At 38.4% G+C, this 13,795-nt stretch overlaps 1 protein-coding gene and 1 non-coding gene across 2 annotated transcripts; one reads left to right on the plus strand and one right to left on the minus strand.

The window, feature by feature from the left end:
- Nucleotides 1–5,546: 5,546 nt before the first annotated feature.
- LOC104210571 (uncharacterized) lies at nucleotides 5,547–7,256 on the plus strand. The gene is made up of 4 exons (XM_070164760.1): nucleotides 5,547–5,852; nucleotides 6,077–6,340; nucleotides 6,433–6,525; nucleotides 6,612–7,256. The coding sequence occupies exons 1-4, from the start codon at nucleotides 5,547–5,549 to the stop codon at nucleotides 7,254–7,256; spliced, it is 1,308 nt and encodes a 435-aa protein (XP_070020861.1).
- LOC138884450 (small nucleolar RNA R71) lies at nucleotides 5,772–5,878 on the minus strand. The gene has a single exon (XR_011404644.1). It is a non-coding gene; the product is annotated as a small nucleolar RNA R71 (small nucleolar RNA).
- Nucleotides 7,257–13,795: the final 6,539 nt, after the last annotated feature.

Genomic DNA, 13,795 nt, shown 5'->3' on the forward strand with positions numbered 1-13,795 from the left:
CTAACCCGTATATAAACCCTCTATCACTCCCCACGCCCCCTATCCGAACCCCCCCCCCTTCATCGTCCCCAAGCTCAAACACTGAAACCCCAAACCCTAGCAAGCCGCCCTAGCTTCCCTTTCACCAGAACCCGGCGGCACGAACGCCGGTGACCACCTCCTAAACACCCTAAGTCCCCCTCACTCTCCTGAACATGGATCTGCTATCCATTTGCCTCGAATCACTTTCCTTCGTCTCGAATCTTCATTTGAAGATTTGAGTCAAGCCCGGACCTATGCCAAATTACCCCATCTTCATACCAGACACTCCCCTGACCCTCCTCGTGACCAAACCAAGCTTGGTTTGGTCCGAATCTACCCACAACTCCCAAAAAATCAGATCTGAAGATCCAAAACCTAGAACACTAATAGCCTTAGAATCCGGCCGGTCTTAATAAGGGTTTGAGGTTTAATGGATCTTAACCAAGGTGTTCTCATGTGAGAACACCCTGGTTAAAATTTGTTCGGCCTCAAATGGTCAAAGTTGATTTGGGTCCGTTTTGATTTCAAACTTTTTCGGTAAGTTTCCTTTTCTCTTTGTTTGGTTCTAATTAAGTTGTCAGCATGCTTCATTGTGTTTGTTTATTATTTTGTTATTTTCATTCGGATTTCTTCCATCTCTGTCAAAGGCCTCTTATTTGGTCAATTGTTTTCTGTTTGTGTTCTAAATGTACTCTGTGATATACATGTGCGTCAATTAGATTAGTCGTCAAATGAGTTAATTCATATAGGCCCCCTAGTAATTGAACAAAAGTTGTCTGATGCCCTTTAAGTCCCTGAATGTATTGTTTATATGAGCGACTGATTATTACCTGTTATAATTAGTATAGTCGACCTGATAAACGTCGTCGATTAGTTTTCTATAACTAATGAATCGAATGAGCTAATAATGTCACATGACTAATTGAACCTTGTCACTGACTGAATGCCCAGCATTGTCTGAAATAAGTTTGTTTGCATTGCAAAAATAACTGAAAAGGTTCAGTCCAGGGTAGTCCTGAATTTGAACTTTCACGAGTTCAAAATACCCTGATGATGCAATGGGCAGGGCAGTAATAATCAAGGTTAAGCAGGGGTATTCTGGGGTGTTTAAAAAGAACAGAAGTAATTAGTTTAAGTGAGCTGACAAATAGGGTACTAATTTAGGATTAAACTAATGCTCAATGGGGAACAAGATACGAGGGTATGGGGTTTAAAATGAATAAATAAAATGAGCCCATAACTCTTGATTAAACAAAAACCAGGCGTGGGGAACAGGGGGCTGGCACCAAAAGATGCTTAGGCATGGGCTTAAAAGAGTATGGGCAGACTGCAAGTTGCAGCATGAAGGCAGCTTAACTGCACTGGGTCATTTGGCTTATAAATAAGCTGTTTTAGAACATAAGAAGGGGGAATTTTTAGTCTTGAGGCTGAAAACTTTTAGTCTGAAGAGAGGTTTTACTGAGTTTAAAGAAAACTGAAAACATAAGGTAGTTTCCAGTAAACATTGTAACCAAACACTGTCTGAAAGTGGTATAAGAGTTCATATTGGTCAAGCTGCCTTGGCCAAGTTCTGTTTGTTTGCATTGACTGAGCTGTTTGTGTTTGTTGAACTGTTGGTGTTGCTGCATCGAATACTCTGTTACTTCTGTTGTTTCCTTACTCTTTCCTGGGATTGCTGGTTTGGTACTCGACTATCTGCTAGTTCTTTTGTTCTGGGAAATATTGCTGGTTGTCTGTGGGCTGTGGAAAACATTTGATTGTTGGTTTGTTGCTGTGCTGTTGCTGTGTATCTGTTGTTGCTGTGTTTACTGCATACTGCCCAGCTGATCATTCCTTTCTTCTTTGTCCTCTATACCAGGTACACAATTACACTACCAATGTAACTCGAAAGTTTGAGCAATGAGTATAAAAGAGAAGATCTGCAGATGTTGTTTATATACATGTACTGTTGTGTTGAATGTCATGTAGTGTCTAATAGCTCACATTTTTGGATACTGAAGGTAGCTTACAAGCCTAGTTGATGTCAATGTAGGGGATCGAATGATAGTTGTATATGTATGCTGTGAGATAAAAGTATTCTCAATGAATTAGGTTGCATCTCAGATTTAGTTTACTTAGCAGTATATGCTGTAACGTATGCCAAGCATGAAAACTGTACATCATGGGTTAAGTTCTTCCTTTTCTGATTAATGGTCTCATATAACTAGTAAACCACCTGTTAAGACAAAGAACATAAAACTTGCAATATCAACCCCATGAAGGTCGAGTTCAGGTCAAAACAGGCCAAGCAGGCCTGCTTCGAGCAAGCAGTGGCCCAGGTTTGGCCCATCACGCATGGGTTGGATTTGGGCCCATGATTATTTATTCGACTGACTATGCACGCAGCCTCGTTCCTGATTTTTTTTTTAGCATTTCCGAATTCCGTTACAAATAACTTGCAAGCATGTAATTAATTAGGACTATCTACTGTTTTCAATTGATAGAGACAAACACGACAAGAAACGTAGTTGCTATAGGATACCCCTTTAAAATAAGAACGAGATGAGCCTCGACGAAAATAAACAAAAAGCGCAGATGCGGGGCCCTTGTTAAATGTATATTATCGAAGCATTTAGTTTTCAGGACGAGTTGTTTAGCAAATCTCACAACCCTCCTAAAATAACAATACGTTAGACTCTTTAGGACGCGCCTTAATAAATCTTACCTTCTTAAACCCGGGTGCACATTTATGTGACCCAAATCCAATTCTCAACGGAGTCGAAATGTGTTTCTAACCACGGGTACATTGATTGTGGCGTGGTTCGAGGTGCGTGTCCATGACGTTGCAAATTCATTTTTAAAATAAGAATGAGATGGGCCTCACCAAATAAAATACAAATTACGGGGCCCTCAGTAAATATTTGTTTTAAAAATTGTTTAGATTTCAGGATGGACCGTTTAGTAAAATTCCACGGTCCTACCCAAAATAAATACGCTAGTCGCTTTAGGCGCGCCTTTAATAATTTAATTTCCTTAAACTCGGGTGCACATTGATGTGACCCAAATCCAAATCTCAACGGAGTCAAAGTATGTCGACGACCACGGGTACATTGATTGTAACGCGGTTCGAGATACATTTTCACAACGTTGCAATTCTTGATAAACACAGTAAATGATAAAAGCGGTTAAAAGTTAAATTTTGCACATAAGTTCACACTTGTACAAAATCAGATAATCAAGCCGAATATAACAGTTGAGCGACCGTGTTAGAACCACGGAACTCGGGAATGCCTAACACCTTCTCCCGGGTTAACAGAATTCCTTATCCGGATTTCTGGTACGCAGACTTTAATATAGAGTCATTATTTTCCTCGATTCGGGATTAAAATTGGTGACTTGGGACACCCTAAATCTCCCAAGTGGCGACTCTGAAATAAATAAACAAATCCCGTTTCGATTGTCCTTTAATTGGAAAAAACTCCCTTGCGCCCTATCGGGTGCGGAAAAAGGAGGTGTGACAACGGCGACTATTGTTCCTTAGGTCATTTTTTATGGGCCATGATGATAGGCTACAATATTGTGTTTTAGCCTCTTATTGCACTCTAATTTACTGCACTTTAATTGAGTTTGAGCTTTAATCGCTAATATTTTGCACTAATTGTGTGTTTCATACCTTGTATGAGTGATTCTGAGTCATGTAGATATTGGAACTAATTCGAGCTATTTGCAGCTTGGAATTCTGAGTAAAATCCCAAAGGAATAAGTCGAGATCGTGTTCGGGGGTTGAGGATCACTTCTGGATATCAAAACTCAAGAAAGAAGCAATTGCTGAAAAAATACACTAGCGCGACGCACTGTGCCACGCAACAGTGTAAATTTATGTCAAAACTTGGCAAAGTTCAGAGGGCACTCAGGTGCGCGATCGTGCACTGGGCATGCAAGTTAGGCAGTGTTCTTTCCAAAGTGCACGGCCACATGCGCGTGCACACTCCCATGTGCTTGGCCGCGTCGTATAGGAGAAGGTGTTGGGCTTGACCCTACTTGGTATATATACATGGAAAAATGATATTTTCTGGACTTTTGACACATCTTAGACCAAAGGAAGCTAAGCAGGAGGTGGAGAAGCGAAATCACAAGGATTTCATCATTCAATCCTCACTCAAGACAAGAATTTGGATCGTTTTATGCTTTCCTTTAACTTAAACATATTTGTGATGAATTACTCCATATCTATGGAGTAGTTCCCTTTAGAGTTTGATAGATTTGGTGTATTGATATTTGTTTGTGGATTATACTCTAGTTTATGTATTGAATCGTTTTGGATGTTTTAATCATTGCATCTATATTCACTTGTTCACGTAATCGAGGGAGGCATAACTTGTGATATTTTTGCATTCTATTTTGTTGGTTGAATTCATTAATTCTTCTAAGTAATCGGAAGAGGCTAGTTGAATTGTTGATTAAACCTAGCTAGGAGGATAATCAAGAGAGGTTCTCCTAAAGACCAATCTACTACGAATTCTTGCATACCTTCACCGAGCTTAACTTAGTTCATCTTCTGAGGCTGAGACTTAATCGAGAGAGGAGTTAATAATCAAGTGAATTTGAGAGACTCACTTGAACAGTAGAAGTGAATTAACTAGAGTTAGATCCCAAACAATTATCTTGCACCTATCCTATCAAAATCATATCTTCCCACAATTGATAACCTTCTTTTCTCATTACTTGCGCCGATTGTCATTAGCGAATAGTTTAGACTCTTAGTTAATTTTAGTTTTAATCACAAAACTCTTAATTGTTGATTATCTTAGATAGCAATCTAGCTACAAACTACGATAATACTGTTTGACTCCAATCCATGTGGATACGATATTATATTTTACTATATTCGACTAGCGAGCATATTTAGGTGTGTGTTTTGCGCTCGTCAAATTTTGGCACCGTTGCCGGGGATTAACAATCAATTGTGTTTGAAATAGTTTGTAGTGCTAATTCAGGAATTTTTTATTTTATTTTATTTTTCTCTTTATACGGTTGGTGTTCTTTGGTTGTGCGCAGGCTATAGATTTAGATTGGTGCATAACTCGATCTTCTAGGAAAGAAGTGCAACCATACGAACCAGAAATCGAGAAACAACTGCGACAATTAAGGAAGGAAAGAAATCTCCCCGAGAATACAGAGAAGGTTGAGCAATCCTTAACAAAAGAAAATATGCCTGGAGATGTCAATAATGTTGATTTGGCTGCAAGAGAGGCATCCCAGGAACAAGAAAAGCTGCACGGGATGCTGAGGAAGCAGCTCTAAGAGATGCACAAATTGCCTATGAAGAGAAGAGGGCTTAGAGAATGGCTCAGAATTAATCTTTGGCTGCAGATCAGTTCGGAAATATAGCTCCCGGTGATGGGAGACCACTGGGAGATTATGCTAGATCGGTCTACAACCAAGGCTTATCAAGTGTGAGACCACCTATAGTTGCAGCTAATAATTTTGAGCTGAAGCAAGGGTTGCTCCAAACTCTTCAAAACAGCTATGTCTTTAGAGGAAAAATGAACGAAGATCCAAACAATCATCTAATGGACTTCGAGGAGATAATGAACACATTTCAGTACAATGGTGTTTCACAAGATGCAGCTTACTTAAGGGCATTCCCCTTCACACTTAAAGATGATGCAAAGCACTGGCTTCGAAGCTTGCCTAATGGATCGATTCGAACATGGGATGAGATGACCAGAAAATTTCTTGACAAATATTTCTCATCAGCTAAGACGGGCAAGTTTAGAAGAGAAATCCATAACTTCTGCCAGAACGAGGTTGAAACTGTGTTTGAAGCATGGGAAAGTTTTAAGGAGACAGTCAGAAAGTGTCAACATAGCGGAATTGAACTCTGGATGCAACTCCATTACTTTTTGGATGGACTGACATAGGCCTCACGTAGAATATTGAGCAATGCAGGTACAAATAGATGAGTCACAATGCTAGATGAGTTACCTAAAGATGCAAATCAGTGGCCCTCTGAAATTGCTGAAGAAGAAGATCAATTGGTGTTCACCAAGTTGATTCTAACACATTTGTGCAGGTACAAATTGATTGCATGGCCACAGAAATAAGGAAGCTGACCTTAGTCTCAATACACAGTGAGCCTCATGCAACTTGTGATATATGTGGAAGAGGACATCCTACTCATGAGTGTCAAGCCTCAATGGAGGAAGTGAATGTAGTGGATAATTATATCTTCAACGCAATGGGTCAAAAGCACCCTGGTTTTTCATGGAGTTCACCTGGGGGTACTGCAAATGCATGGCAACAAAATAATCACAGATTTCAGGGACAGGGAGCCATAGTTTTTTTTTGAATCAGCCAAGACCACAGTTTCAATCTCAACAATCCAATCAGCTAGGGCTAGAGGATCTGATGAAGTCCTTTATTGTCCAGACGGATGGGAGGCTAGATGCTCATGGTGCTGCTATCAAAGAACTTGGCACAGGGTTGCGAAACTTGGAGAAGCAAGTGGGAAAAATTATCACTGTATTGTTTGACAGAATCCCAGGTACTCTGCCAGCCGATACTGAGAGAAATTCCAAGGAAAAGGTGAATGTTGTGACCTTGAGAAGTGGGCAAGTGTTGAAAAATCCCACTCCAATCCAAAAAGAGGTTGTACTGGAAAAAAAAGTGGGGAGGAGCTGAAAATTGAAGTTGATAAGAAGAAGAAAGACAAGAAGGGGACTGAGAAAACGAAGAAGGAGGAAACTTCAAGAAGGGAGGAATCGAATAAAGAGAGCAAGCACATGTTTGCTCTACCTTTTCCCCAAAAGCTATATAGAGAAAAGCTGGACAAGCAGTTTGAGAGATATCTGGATGTGCTGAAACAGGTCAATGTAAATTTACCATTCACAAAAGTGCTCTCCCAAATGCCAGCTTATACAAAGTTCTTGAAGGAGATCCTTACAAAGAAGAGGAAGATAGAAGAGACCTCAGTGGTCAAAATCACAGAGCATTGCAGTGCAAACTTGCAAAACAAACTCCCACAAAAGTGTGGAGATCCAGAGAATTTTACTATACCTTGCTCTTTAAGCACTCTTAACTTTGCTAAATCTTTATGTGATTCTGGTGCCTCAATTAATCTAATGCCTTTGTCTATTTACAGGAAGATGGAGAATAAGATTGGAGAGATAAGGTCTGCACCAATATCTTTGCAGCTAGCAGACCAAACAACTTTGATACCTGAAAGGATAGTTGAATATGTCTTAGTGCGGTAGATAAGTTTTTATTACCTGTAGATTTTATAGTGGTAAAAATGGAGGAGAATAAGGAGGTCCCCCTTATCTTAGGAAGACCATTCTTAGCAACGGATAAAGCTATATTAGATATACGTGAAAGAAGACTCATGCTTAGAGTGGGTGAGGAGATTGTAACATTCGAGATAAATGTAGAAACGGGGGTGAAAAAGGAGAAGCCAGTTAGACGTGTTGAGTGGAAGGTGAAGAGTTTGAAGGAGAAAGCTCCATTGATTAAGGAAGATAAGTGTGGGGTGTATCCCAAGAAGGCTGAGAAGAAGCTATCTACATGGATATGTGCACTGGTTCCGGCAAGAAGAATAGAGCCCGACTTTGATTCAGAACCCGACTAGATATTAAGGGAAGTTTTCTCTACCATATGTTTTTTAATTGTGTGTCATGGGGACATGCCACAATTTAAAGTGTGTGGTGGGGGATATATTTGTATGTTGTATGTATGTTAGTATTAGTTTTTAAGTTTGTTGGTTATAGAATAGAGAGATTAAAAAACAAAAACATAAATTTTTTAAAAATTTCAATTTTTCTCGACGATGTATATCATGTCGACAGGTTTCTTGAGGAATTAAAGTCAAAAGAAAAAGACAAAAAGATTTTCTTTTGTTAGGTAATGTACTAATTCCCCCTTAGTTTTTCTTTGGGCCGTAGTTTTTTTCCAAGGGTTTTATTTGAACCGGGTGTAGCTAATTTTTTTTAGTTAGTAGTAGGAAACCTTGTGCTATAATGTGAATTGAAGCTATATCTCTTAACTTTATTATACCTTGAGAATAGTGAGTGCTTTAGTTGTGACGCTTAGACTCAATTTTTGACTCTTGTATAAGTACCTTAATTTGTATGATAACTGCTTTGACTAGAGTGCCTTGATGAGTCCAATCCTGAGTGAGTTATGTGCTATGTGTGTGCAAAGTTTTTGTGTTATTCTGTGCATTGCATTCGATATCTAGAACTAGCCTCGTGTATTTGCAAAGAGAAATAGTAGTTTTATTCAGTCTTGAAAAATGATATAGGCGTTTCTTTGTTGATCCAGTTATATATTTTACCCACCTAATTATTACGAATATTAAGTAACTCCTTTGAGTCTGTAATCTTGTTTCTTTGGCAACCACATTTCAAGCCTTACCCATTTATTTGAAGATCATCTGTTTAAACTTTTTCACCTCTAATGAGCACTTGAAATTGTATGAACTATGTAAAAGTTGAAGTGTGAGGTGGTTGGTTTGGCTTTTGCTTGGAACTAGTGAAATAAGGAGAAAGGTGCGATATTTTGAAAAAGTAAGAGCCATTTGAATTGGAAAAAGAAAATAAAAGGAAAATAGTTGTATTGTTGTTCAAATATTCCTTGATAGTGGTAACTCTTGATATAATTGTGCTTAAAGAAGTATGAGTTAATGTATATTGAAGTGAAGGTGGAGTTATGGTTTGCTATAAGTATGAGGTTTTGAATGTTAAAGTGTACGTATTAAAGTGCTTAGGGAGGTGTAGCCACTCTTATATCTAAATGTATCCTACCCGTCCTGCAACCTACATTACAACCACTAAAGTCATACTTGATCCTTGACTGGATGAGCTCAAATTAGTAGAGTAGTACACTACGGGCAAGTCTATGGCTCATCTTTTGTGGCATATGAATGTTGTTCTAAGAGTGAGAGAATTCTTTCTATTTAAAGTTCCTAATTGATCTTAAATTTTAGTGTTCCACTACTCTCTTTTGTTGTGTTAGGGCACTTGATTCATGAAGGAAATGTAATGTTGTTCACCTCTATATTAGAGTAAGTGAGCGGGTTGTGAAAAATACTTGGTACTTGTGAGTCAAATCTTTAGGTGAAGATGTTACACTATTGTGCTTAGTCTATTTTAAATTGTCACGACCCAAACTGATGGGCCGCGATGGGCACCTGGTACCTTACTCAACCGAGTACCAACGTAATGTATCGTTCTTATTGCATCATCATATACACATGACATATGGGCCTAATAGGCCAACACGATCCTTTATAAACTCAAAACATAGGCCGACAAGGCCGTGCAATCTTTCACGTCAAGACATATATCTACAAGCCTCTAAGAATACATAAATGTAATAAAGGTCGGGATAGATTCCCGCCATATCAAACAATACATGTCTAAATTATACTAACCGAACGAGCAACTCCGAAGCAAATGGAGTGCACCAACATCTTTTGCTGAGCTGATAGCCTACTTGGAGGGCTCTCGACCTGTCTATCGGGAGCTGCGGGCATGAAACACAACGTCCCCAGGCAAAAGGGACATCAGTACGAATAATGTACCGAGTATGTAAGGCACATAAGTAAGTACATTAGAGACATGGAAGAAATATAAAGTACATGACCCAACCTGCAAGTATGAATAACTTTGTAAATCATAAATTACTTTTAGCGTCATGCATGTGCGTATGAATGTCATGTCGTGCATAGGTACATGTTTTATAACATCATCAGCCTCTGAGGGTATTCCATTATATCATACCGGCCACTGTGGGCAAAATCATCATTGTACACCAGCTGATCAAGTGGTGGTGCATATATAACGCCATAACCTTTCTCATATCCCATATATATATGTTTACATATATATGCGTATATAACGTCGTTTGAGTACATTCATATATATGCGTATATAACGCCGTTTGAATTATATTTCAGCCACTGTGGGAAACATCATCATCATATACTAGCTGATCAGGTGGTGATGCGTATATAACGCAGTAACCTTTTCCCATATCCCATATACATATATTTATATATATATGCGTATATAACGCCATCTGGTCATGGGTCAATGCACATGAATGCAATGCATGAGAAGTACGTCAATAAAATCATTCGAAAGGTCATAAGACCACTTTGCCTCTTGAGCAATATATAAAGTAACATCTTTTCAACATTCATATTTTTCTGAAACCCAAGAACAGATGATAAAATATTATGACACATGGAAATTCAAGAACATAAATATTTCTAATACTTCTATGAATAGAGTCATTCATGGAATTTGTGCATTTGCACGTTTCGTTCGTATCATATAGATCATGCCAAAAGAAAGAAGAGATAGCCTTAACATACCTGAGTCGATTCTCTTGACAATCCCTCTAACACAGGTCAATTGCGACAATTACGTAACGGAGTATCGAAGAAGGAAAAAACCCGTACGATATTTTTGATAAATATTATACTGTGTTCTCTTAGAATTGCGTCTTACGCTGCAATTATAAAATTCTAGATTGTGTTACAAAATATGTAACTTGCTAGTATGGCGTTGAAGCCCATATAGGCTGCCATGGAATTGTAGTATAAAAGAAGTAAAGAAGAAGTAGATGATGTTAATTTTAGGGGCATGTGATATTGAATAGATTGTAAATATAATGGAATGAATAGGATTAGTTTGTCACTTTAAATGGGAGCACACGTATTTACACATACAGTAGTGCTTTTCATAAGACATGGATACGTGTTTTCTTGAAAAGTGTATTAATTCTTATCCAAAAGTCTTGATTAAGCTTATCCACAAAAATTATTTAATTAATTTGATAATCTCCCACTAACCAATAATCCCCATAATTAAGAATTATCTCAAATTACTTTATATATTGCTCATTTTTATCATATCTTATACACCTCTCTATCATGGCCACGTGGTACCTTGTATGATACTAGTCCATCAATACCGAGTATTTTAGCTTGGGCCATATTTTATCCCAAAACGTCAAACTTTGACAAAATTCTTTTTCTTAGACTTGCTCCCCTTTTCACCTTCATGAATTTAATAATCACTTGTGAAATAACATAATCATTATAATACCCAAAATAAATCTCATTCCCGAATTTGCGTCGATTAATCTTACGACGAAGCTTTATTGTACGACGACGTTTTAATGTACGAAAATGCGAAATATAATATCTCATTTTCAGACTTTCATCATTTTACTTATGGCGTACTTTCACGCACGAAAACCTGGGGTGTAACAGTATTCCCCCTTTGGAACATTCGTCCTCGAATGTTGACTGGTGCACTTATCGTTTTTGTAACTTATGTCTTCTAAATACTTTGTGCTCTTCTTTCCATCATGGCAATTGTTCTGTGTAACACCCCGGAAAAATTTTGAAGTACTTAAGCACTATTAAGAAAGTTGATGGGCGCTAATTATATTACTTTGTCTGCGAACGAGGAATATTAATATAATGGATATCAATTGGATATGATAATAAGTGTACGAGGCATATTATAGGTGATTTGGGGTCTAAGGAGAGGCTTAAGTCCGAGCCAAATTGAAAATTTTCATTATAGATGAAAGTTGCAAATGAGTATGCACAAGACCTCAATTTTAACGATCATATCTCCAGTTCTATAAGAAGTTGTGTGATGCATAGCCTATCAAATTAAAGCCCTTTGAGTCTAGTTTCCAAATCAATAAACCGTTCATCATTTGGAGGTGTATACAGAAAGTTATGACCATTTTACTGGGCAGGCATCTCTAGCGCGAACATTAGCGTGAAGTCGCGCATTATGCTGAGTATTCTGCCTCCCGCGCGCGAACAGGCGCACGAGCTCGCGCGCCTGGAAGGTTTTAAATATCCTAAAGACCGTAAATAAGAGAATTTGAGTCATTTCTCAAGCTTAGGGCTTTCTCTACACCCCCAACTCGACCAAGGCATCCAATTGCACACCTAAGGTGAGTTTTTAAATGTGTTTTCATGGTGATTTCACTTCTCAATCACTAGTTACAACATGATTTTGATTGGGTTTCATAGGATTTCTTCAAAATCTCAAGAACACCCCAAAATTGTCTTTCAAGATTTGGTCTTCAAGAGGTAATCCTACACCTTAGACTTACATATATGGAGTTATTATGGAATTATGAGTATGAATCAAGTATTACAACTTATGGTATGGTTATTGGAAGACATAAATTTCCAATTTAAATACATGACCATGGTAGGGATTTAAAGGTGATTATTTGATAGGATTTGTTGGTTGGGTGTGAATGGATGGTCATACATATGTTGTTGGAAGTTATAAATTGGTTGGGAATGATGGTGGAATGAATTGTTGGTTAATGGTGATGATTGGATGAACCAATACTATAGTTATGAGATGTAAATATCTATGCCTACAAGGTGTTTGATAATATGTCTAAATGGCATAAGTTATGGAATTTGTTACTAATATTGGTCTCATTTAATATTGTATTGTAGATTGAAGTTGCTTAAGTGTATTGGATCATGGTAGTGTTATTAAGGGGCGAATTTGAGGTATGCATGGCTAACTTTAACTCGTGAAGAATCCCCTTGTTATGACGAGCATATGGTATGTGTACCTTGTATGAAAATGTGTAAATTCATATGGTATTAATTCCTACGACTTGCATTGAGTATATTGAATTATTATGACTAGATTGGAAGCTTCGGACGAATTCTAGAGGGCAAGCGTGTTGCAGAGTAGCTTTCCGGGCTAGTTCGAGGTGAGTAATTGATGTAAATGATATCCTGAGGGTTTGAAACCCCGGAATTTCACATCGTAACGCTATATTGAGGTGACTTACACGCCGGATAACGGCGTGGGGTAGAGCACCATTGGGGATTGTGACTTGGTCTGTCCCGAGAGATATTTTTACCGTGTTTTCTACTTGAACTAAATTGAGAATCATCCTTACTTGGATTTAATTGTTATATTTGGGTTTCTTGCCAATTATTTGAATCCTTCAGGGATTGACATCACTGTTTTCGCATACATGCATATCATTTGATCTCAGTCCAAGGTTTTAAATACTATTTTGCAAACTCAGCCATCTTTCTAAGATTTGAAAACTTAAATGATATTTCTAAATGATATTTCGGGCTGAGAACTACTGTTTTACAAATGCCCAAGGGGCTTATGATGATTTCTGGACTGAGTATGGATCGGGCTGCGTGCCGCAGCAGTGTTACATTGATATTGAGGCTGAGGGCCTGGTTGATTACATTGATATGAAGGCCGAAAGCCTGGGTGATTATACTGATATTGAAATGAGGCCGAGGGCCTAGATTTGATGTCACGAGATGGCTTGATATTGCGTTTGGGCTGTAGGAGCCCCTCCGGAGTCTGTACACACCCCCAGTGAGCGTCGTCGACGATAAATAAAATAGATGGCTCGGGCTGCATGCCGCAGTGGGTACTAGAGAGTACCATCATATGCATTGCATTGACTCATGCATAGAGTGTACCATCATATGCATTGCATTGCACTCATGCATTTATTCCTTATCTGCATTATCTGCCATAACAATTATGTGCTCTTATTTCATTGACTGGTTGCTTCATACTGTTCTGAGCCTGAGGGGCTGATACTGTTCTGAGATACTGAGCCCGAGGGGCAGATTTCTACTTATGATTTTGATACTGAACCCGAGGGGCAGATTTCTAATTATTATTTTGATACTGAGCCCGAGGGGCAGATTTCTACTTGTTATTTTAATACTGAGCCCGAGAGGCAGATTTTTACTTGT

This window comes from Nicotiana sylvestris, chromosome 12, assembly GCF_000393655.2.
Source record: "Nicotiana sylvestris chromosome 12, ASM39365v2, whole genome shotgun sequence".
NCBI lineage: Eukaryota > Viridiplantae > Streptophyta > Magnoliopsida > Solanales > Solanaceae > Nicotiana > Nicotiana sylvestris.

Bases quoted from the DNA above. Each gene is read 5' to 3' on its own strand.
- LOC104210571 (XM_070164760.1), top strand. From the start codon at position 5,547: ATGAACGAAGATCCAAACAATCATCTAATGGACTTCGAGGAGATAATG. The intron at 6,341-6,432 runs GTTTTTTTTTGA...TTTATTGTCCAG, and splicing joins TTCAGGGACAGGGAGCCATA to ACGGATGGGAGGCTAGATGC. The intron at 6,526-6,611 runs GTATTGTTTGAC...GACCTTGAGAAG, and splicing joins AAGTGGGAAAAATTATCACT to TGGGCAAGTGTTGAAAAATC.